This window comes from Neurospora tetrasperma (genome assembly GCF_000213175.1).
Source record: "Neurospora tetrasperma FGSC 2508 unplaced genomic scaffold NEUTE1scaffold_2, whole genome shotgun sequence".
Taxonomy (NCBI): domain Eukaryota; kingdom Fungi; phylum Ascomycota; class Sordariomycetes; order Sordariales; family Sordariaceae; genus Neurospora; species Neurospora tetrasperma.
The window spans coordinates 3,047,870-3,056,112 of record NW_009799100.1 but is presented as its reverse complement, the minus strand read 5'-3'; the positions used below and the strand labels follow the sequence as shown (position 1 = coordinate 3,056,112).

General features: G+C 50.8%; 3 protein-coding genes across 3 annotated transcripts; 2 read left to right on the top strand and 1 right to left on the bottom strand.

Moving 5' to 3' along the window:
- Positions 1-1,092: 1,092 nt before the first annotated feature.
- Positions 1,093-2,328, top strand: NEUTE1DRAFT_121152 (uncharacterized protein; the record flags this gene model as incomplete). Its single annotated transcript, XM_009851265.1, has 1 exon — positions 1,093-2,328. One exon carries the CDS (start codon positions 1,093-1,095, stop codon positions 2,326-2,328), a length of 1,236 nt encoding a protein of 411 aa, XP_009849567.1.
- A 1,553-nt stretch (positions 2,329-3,881) lies between these two features.
- NEUTE1DRAFT_40958 (uncharacterized protein) lies at positions 3,882-5,315 on the bottom strand (the record flags this gene model as incomplete). The annotated part of the gene is made up of 2 exons (XM_009850569.1): positions 3,882-4,816; positions 5,102-5,315. 2 exons carry the CDS (start codon positions 5,313-5,315, stop codon positions 3,882-3,884), a joined length of 1,149 nt encoding a protein of 382 aa, XP_009848871.1.
- Positions 5,316-6,405: 1,090 nt separating this feature from the next.
- Positions 6,406-7,961, top strand: NEUTE1DRAFT_99495 (uncharacterized protein; the record flags this gene model as incomplete). Its single annotated transcript, XM_009851264.1, has 3 exons — positions 6,406-6,934; positions 7,037-7,071; positions 7,353-7,961. 3 exons carry the CDS (start codon positions 6,406-6,408, stop codon positions 7,959-7,961), a joined length of 1,173 nt encoding a protein of 390 aa, XP_009849566.1.
- Between the last annotated feature and the right edge of the window lie 282 nt (positions 7,962-8,243).

Below are 8,243 nucleotides of genomic sequence, written 5' to 3'. Positions count from 1 at the left end.
CATCTCTTTTTGCAAATTTCTGCTTCGCTGTATTGTGTGTGTCTTTTTTTCCTTTACATATGCTGCCTGGCTTGCTAGCTGGATAAACTTGTTTGCTTTTTATGCCTACTTCTATAGAGAATTTGACCTAAGCTTGGAAGAGCTTGCGAAAAGATTCATGATAGTTTCATGTGGTTCTTCTCTCTTCTCGGTTATTGTTCAGCGGAACGCATTCCGCGCTAAGATGTAGGGGGACTTGACCAATGTGGTGCTGCCGTTCGGGGGCAAGGTGGGGAAAGATTATATGCCGTTTCATCTTCCGGAGACTCGAATCCCGTTCCTTAGGACGTCGAATGTGTGTGTGACTATTGTGTGACTATTGAAGCAGAATATGCTAGAAAAACATGAGAATGAGAAGTTGTTTTGGCTCTCATAAAAGCTTCATGCATTCTCTCTCCAGTTTCTGCAGACCTCGGCAGGCTTGGTTTCAGCTCGTGTTGCGATCTTGGCTGACCGTGCACTTTGGGGATCTTCGGTTCTGGATTTCTTCATCCACGAGGCAGGTGGGGACGAGGGATGATCACTTATTCTTCAAGTGGGCATGGCTTGCGACTGCTACCTTCCCCAGACTTTTTAGATCACGATTAGCGTCACTTTAATTTCGCAACTTGCCGGACGGTGTGGGAAGAGCACCAGCCTAGATACTCCGGAACCCCAAGGGGATGTCAGGTTCCGGTGTGAATGGTTTCGAGAATGGGGGGACACCTGACAGAAGGGATTCACAGGCATGAGGTCATTGTTGCGGGAATCCTCACCGATTGTGTACCTCACCCCTCTCCATGCGGAGAGTGCCAAGTGCTAGACCGCGGCTGTAATGTATAATTCCCCATCGACAGAAGAAAGGAAAAGGAGGAGGGATCGATGTCATCGCCAGTTTAGATTTACAGCTCGCAAGCTAGCCCGGGATACGGCCACTATTCAAGGGCATGGGGACTTGGGGGTTACTGATATATAATCTGGTGCTCTCCTCAGTCCAGTCGCCAGACCTAAGCTCGATAAGTCATTCTCAATTCGCAGCTTACGAGACCCCCAGGGTCGACGAGCTTATAAAATATGATCCTTACCTCCAGTGCTGCGGTGCTCCTCAGCACCGTCACCTTGTTCGCTCAACTCGCTTTGGGCCTCCCCACAGCATCCGAGCCGGTGCACCACGAAAGTGTCCGGGCTATCGGAAAGCTCTCTCACAGGGACGAGTTACACGACGCCGGCGTTGTCTGGGACAAGGTCGTTCGCCAGTCACCCGTAGTCTCTCCTACCGACCCTCGCGACAGCTTCAACAACCGGAACCCAGACATCCCAGGGGTTGGCTACCCTCGGTCCTCAGATGCAGATCCCGCCTTCACCATCCCCGAGGCGACCCTCCGCGCCGCCATCTTCCTGCCATCAGGCTTCAACGCGTCCACCAACCGCCAAGTAGTCCTCTTCGTTCCCGGTACCGGAGCCTACGGCCACGAATCCTTCGCCGACAACCTGCTCAAAGTCATCACCAATGCCGGCGCCGCCGACGCCGTCTGGGTCAACGTGCCTAACGCCATGCTGGACGACGTACAGTCGAACGCCGAGTACATCGCCTACGCCATCAGCTACGTCAAGGCGCTCATCGGTGACGACCGTGACTTGAACGTGATCGGCTGGTCCCAGGGTAATCTGGCCACGCAGTGGGTGTTGACCTACTGGCCGAGCACCGCCCCAAAGGTGCGCCAGCTGATCTCCGTCAGCCCGGATTTTCACGGGACCATGTTGGCATATGGGCTGTGCGCGGGCAACTTCGGGAAAGTTGCCAAGGCGGGAGCGCCCTGCCCGCCGTCGGTGCTCCAGCAGTTGTACAGCTCGAACTTGATCAACACCCTCAGGGCGGCGGGCGGCGGGGACGCGCATGTGCCCACCACCTCGTTCTGGTCGCGTCTCACTGACGAGGTTGTCCAGCCGCAAGCTGGCTTGACGGCGTCGGCGAGGATGGGAGACGCGCGTAATAAGGGCGTGACGAACGTCGAGGTGCAAACGGTCTGCGGACTATCGGCTGGCGGTGGGCAATATGGCCACTCGACCTTGATGGCGCACCCGCTCGTTGCGGCAATGACGCTCGACGCGCTGAAGAATGGAGGGCCCGCGAGCCTAAGCAGAATTAGGTCGCAGATGTTCAGGACCTGTTCGAATGTGGTCGCGCCAGGGTTGCAGCTCACGGACAGAGCAAAGACGGAGGGACTCCTTACCACTGCGGGCGCCAGATTGGTTGCTTTCCCTACCAAATTGTTGAGAGAGCCGGCCTTGAGAGACTACGCAACTTGAGTCAAACGATATATGTAGCTAGAACTGCGGGAGAATCCCGGATGCGATGAGTAGCGTAGTATCCGTGGAAGAATTGAATGATTTGGAAACAATTTTAGGACTGACACCAGTGTTCATAAATACCCCGCCGTAACATGCATTTCCCCGTCAGTATACAACCCTAGCATTGCCGACACCCATCATCCTCTGTCTGTCACATCTTCACATACAAAAAAGAGGTGTGGGTTATGATTGCAAAAGGAAATATTCGCAAATGGTAAAAAAAAAGCAAGGAGGAGCAAGAACAATGGACTATACCGGATTTGAACCGGTGACCTTTCACAAGGCGCATTGCACAATGCGAAGCGAAAATCATACCCCTAGACCAATAGCCCTTGGAATTGTTGACAACTTATCCAAAGCATAAAGCTATATTCTGTGCTCACCCTAGTGCAGTGTGGCCTCCCTATGCTGACCTTGTAAAGAAAGGGGGCAAAACAACCAAGATAGTAGTTTTCAACCGTCCCACCGCTTTCAAGTCAAGATGATGCCCAGAGAGAATGACAACTCCTATATAGCTGATCCTGCGAAACTAGCCATCTATACTTTATCTGTTATCGGCTACTAGGTCCTTCATGTACATGCCTGGCCCGTTCGGGATCTCTACGATATTTCGGCTTGCATGCTCCATTTTTCACGTCATTGCGCGGCCCCACCACGGCCCGGCCCGGCCCGGCTGTATCACGGTGCGTCCAAATCTCGGCTGCCAAATGAGTGTAAGAATAAGAATCAATCGAACACGTTACGGTCCGTACATTACACATTAATACGCTCATATCACGCATCCAAGCATATGTTTCCGACCACTTCGGCCACGAACAGAACATATATGGAAACTTTGAATGTTTTCAAGTTCAGGAAAATCCATGGCGATCTCGTCTTCAGAAAGATATCTAAGATTCTCGTTATTCAATACTTTCCACAGCTAGCACGGCGGTAGACTGTGTGTGCACTGAGGGACAGAAAGCTCTTCTTTCCGCCCTTACATAATTCATTGAACATCCTGAGTGCATCCGTACCTCGTACTCTCCATCATAATAATGTATTGCATGCTGAACTGAACCACAAGAATGTTTCGACAGCATGCTATCCTATTCGAAGAGCGCGGATCCCACAAACTGTTTCATACCCAGCTCAGACCAACCAAAACGCCGAGGAATATTACCCATAACATCACTCTATCACGACAATAAGGGGGAATCAGAGAGTTGGCTCGGACTGAGAGTCGACCGTCTTGAAACAGGTGGTGATCGGGATTCGGCGCGCAACGACTCGTCCTCAATGGATGGCTCGATAGGTTTGCCGTCCAAACCAGCAGAGGTCGATGGCTTGACGCGCAATGATAGATCTCCAAGGGGTTCCATCGACGAAGCGCCGCCGCCGTCGCTTGGAGTAGACCCACAAGTCAAATCATCAAGGGCCAATGCATTTCCAAAGATAACCGGCCAAAGATCTTCAAATATGACGGCAGAACAATCCTCGATATCTCTGATCAGGCATTCACCAAATTCGCCCTACAAATTCCTGGCTGGTGATTTGGCGCCATCGTCGGGACGATCAGCTTCCTCAAGATCGCCAGTATCGTAAGGTGAGATAAACTCGTCCCGATCCCCGTCATGCGCCTGACACCACTGTTGCCAAGAGTCAAGAAACCCTTCCTTGCTCGGAGTGGTGGTGAATTCGGAACAGTAATCAAGATAGTCGCATAAAGCCGAGATGTGGTAAGGGTAGATCTTGACTCCCAGCAAATGTACGAGAACGAAGGTTCCGTAGTGACACGGTGCTGCCTGCCAATCTTCGTCGTTAGACAACCGAATATTTTCCAAGATCCGCCGCTCATCTCCCGCATCGAATTGAAAATTCAGGTAGCGGAGATTGATTGGCTTTTCGATTTTCCTCCTTTCTATCTCCCATCGAGGGTCATTATCGGCACGCGTAATCCAAGGCAAACCGAGGAGAAAGGGAATGGTGCAGCCAAACATCTTCTCATGCCCTTTATAGCGCATTTCTCTTTCCAAGACCTGAACCGGTTGCAAGCTCTCAATTCTATGATCAGCCCCAAATGCACACGCGAAGAATGGGTTGTTAAAGTCGGTGATTTTGATACCAGGCACCGAAGGTAGGTTATTGCGACGTGGGTCAGGGTTGTACACCCCAACATTCTCCAACCTCAATTTGTCTAGTGCAAATACAATGTCACGGCCGGTGACATCCTCGAGATTGAGGGGCGATGTTCTTTCAGGAGACCATGACAGTGCCGCAATAATCGCCGTCCCAGGAATGAAGGGGATAAGTCCTTTCGTTAGGACAGCCAGGGATTGATTGACCTCCTCTGCACTGAACATACCCTTCAGGCTATAGGATGCCACATACACGAAGTTACTCATCGTGGTCACGGGGACATCTCTCGGGGTGATAACTTGGTAGTCGGTGTCAAACGCTTCCAGACCTCCACACATATTCCAATATTGGATAATTTCCGGATCGTGAACAAAAAGCGATGATGAAAACGCACCATTTTCTTCGAGCCGACCCTAACAGCAGACTGGATTGGTATGGTTTCTGACTGGAAAGTAAACAAGGCGACGATAATCAGGACCCGGGCGTTGGCTGTCGTTGAACTCGTGTGCGAATTCAAGGCAAAGAGGTGACCGGGGTGAGTGTATATCTTCGAATTCCACAACATGGGAGCTTGAACACCAGCCAATCTCTGACTCGTGGCCGCACCACATACACGGCACAGTTGCTGGCCTGTCGCACATGACGCACACATTCATGGCTTTAGGGAGTAACGGATCCTCGGGTATTGTCTCGTGCTTGATCTCAATGACAAACTCCGACTCAGTGTGGATCTCGGTCGTGACTGTAGCGTAGCTAGGGCTGCTGATCTTCGACACGGAGGTGTCCGAGACGTAGTCGTCAGAAACCCGTGCGGATTCGTCTTCCATTTTCGACTCTCCAGAGCTGGGAGATTCACTAGATACCTTGACACGCTTTCTGACGGCACGTACACTTGAAGCGCTGCTGGGGGTATCCGGATCAATGGCCTCACTAAGCGATGGCGATGATGTCAGGGGTCTGCGTTTTCGTTTGTTATCGCTCTTTGGGCTCTCCGCGGGAGTAGTTTGGGGTGACGATGTGGATAGCATGCCTGGGAGACACCCGATACTCCAAAGGATGCCGTGTGAGAAAAGAGGATACCTTAGACAGATATTGAAATGTCTGGATTATCGTCTTTAGCAAGCCTTTGCCTCGAAGAAACAACTGAATACATCGTAAGTGGGATGGGTAATTGGACTAATGTCAGGTGGTTTGTCTAAGACTCAAAGGAGGAGGGATTGAGCGGGAAATATTCTGGTTACGACAAGAAGGTGAAAGAACAAAGCAACAGGAATGGATGACTGTCCGGTTCCGATTGCTTGCGCCTTCCCAGATTATGCAGAGCTTGAGGTTCCTTTCATCCTAAGTAGGGTAAGTACCCGAACGTGTGCCTCCACAGGTGTCTGAAATGCTGTAAATGGTTGGTCGGTCCTGGCAACCTGGGAAAAGGTGGATAGGGAAGGAGTATTTATGTGCTACATATTGGGTACCTTGATAGATAGGTAGGCAGCTCTAGGGTCCAATCCTCGAGCGGTACGTTAGCCGCTTGCCCACGAGGAATTTGCAGCCACTTGTGGTGCTAATGCCAGGGTTCGGTAGAGTGAAGAGGGTGGTTGATTAGGAAGAAAAGAAGACTAAGACAACAGAAGCCTAGAAGACAGTTAAATACCCCGCCAATAGGTACTTTAGACACCATTGCACCTTCCAAATTGCTGCAGCAAAAAAATCCAAGGTTGATCTGTTCCTTCACCTTCCTCTCACTTTTCATCCGTCTGGGCCTCCAAGTCTTTCCCTTCTTCTCGTCGTCAACGTAATATATCTTCGCAGGCAGCCAAGAACTATCGCTCGTTCACCACGCTCCTACTTCTAACTTGTCTTAATATCCCGTCTCATCTATGGTTGATTTTATTTCCTACCTACTTGTTATTTCATCTCGGCATGTTGGAACGCGGAACTAGGCAGTCATCAAGCGACGCGACTGTTATCTCGAACGATTCGGCCATAAATTCAGATCGCATGAGTTTTGCTTCCCTGGAAGAAGAGGATCCCTACCTCCCAAATCTCTGGATTTGTGATGTGAATCTCACAGACGATCAGGAGCTCGCCATGGAGCATCTAATCGCACACCTGAATCACCCTCGCGTGGTGTCACTTCAAGCCACTGCTAACGCTCTTAACGAGCTGATGCCATGGAAGGCCGTGCCGGAAAACTATATGTCGTCCGACACGACGACTCATTCCCTGTCCTCCATCAGTAGTATGCAGCTGAAGCACCCAGCCGCAAGAGTGATGCGAGAGTTCTGGTACATATTCTTCGACGTCGCGAAGAATATACCCTACTGGCATCCTGCCCAAAAGAGACTCCAGAACCTCATCAAGAAGCTGGCAGACCTCTGCGAAGCAGATGTGAAGGTGGAGAAGAAGGAGTGGATGACCCGCGAACGCGATGGTCCTGAAACACTGGCATGTTTGTTCAGTTTTGCGCCTCTCTCTATGTGTCTTTCTCCCCTTTCGTTCTTTTCTTCACATACGTCTCATTGATTGCTTACATCTCTTGCCATATTTACAGCCCTTTTGCCATCCCACATGGTGGGAGCCCTTGCCGTACTTCTCGGACTCTCTCTACAAGTTTGTTCTACGTGTGTTCCCCCTTACTTCAACTCTTCGCCAATCCTTTCTCCGAGATTGTAACTCGACTGACATCTGACCCGTCAACAGCCTACCCACGCGACGAAAGAGATCAAGAAGTCATGTGGCACTGGATTAACTTCTCTTCGTTCCAAGCTCGAACCGCAGCCACAGGCCTCCACAGAATCATCCCCTGCGCTACTTGGGTGTTGCGCGCTGCTCTCGAAGATTTTCACCCGGTCACCATCGAACAGTAGGAGTGCTTCATGGCGTCGGCCACGGAGTGGATGAAATTTGCCGCGCATCTCTTGTGGCAGCAGGCGCTCGACTGGGACAACCACGCAAGTGACAAGTCCGGGAAGAACTCGTCCTACATCTGGGACTGGGGCTCGCCAACCGGTGTCATGTACGGAGGGGAGTCGGGGATGCACATGGATCGATGGATGTATTGGTACGCCACGTTTCGCAGTATCATCAAGAGGTGCAGCGAACTAGAGGAAGCAAAGCTGGTAGTCTATTATGCGCAGGTACCGAAGACTGCCATGGACCGAGTTATGGGGGCGCCGGAGTCTAACACGGTTGGAGGTGACCATTCGAAGAAATCGAAGAGCGAAGTAAGTGGCTATCTGACTGGCGAGGATCTCATTGCGAGGGGTATTGCTGGTATTCGCCTTGGTAATTCCGGTACTTCGGAATATGACGCTGTTGGTGACGTGATTGAGGGTATTGCTAGTCTCACCCTTGAGGCTACTGTGTTCAAAGAAGAGGCTGTTTCAAGTGAAACGACTTCAAGCAAGAAAGCCGAAGTGAAGACCGAAGCGGTTGCCAAGGGCAAGCTGGTCATCAAGAGCGAAATTTTGGATTGACGGATACGGTGTTATCCTGTCTGTTTGAGAAAGCTTCAGAAAGGAGGGTGATTCTACTGAATCTTCTTGGTTTTCCTCTGTCAGTGTCTTGTACTCTTTCTCTTCGGGTTTTGATTCTTCTCCTTTGTGGTTTTCTCCCACAATCTTCTCATCAGGGTGTGCTTTTCCTTTGGTGTGGTCTCATCAGGTCTTTGAAGTCAAAGACTCCTCTATTGGATAGGGCAGGTATCCAAGCAGATATCTGTCTTATTTTCCAGTTTAGTACACAGTCCCTCGATTTAT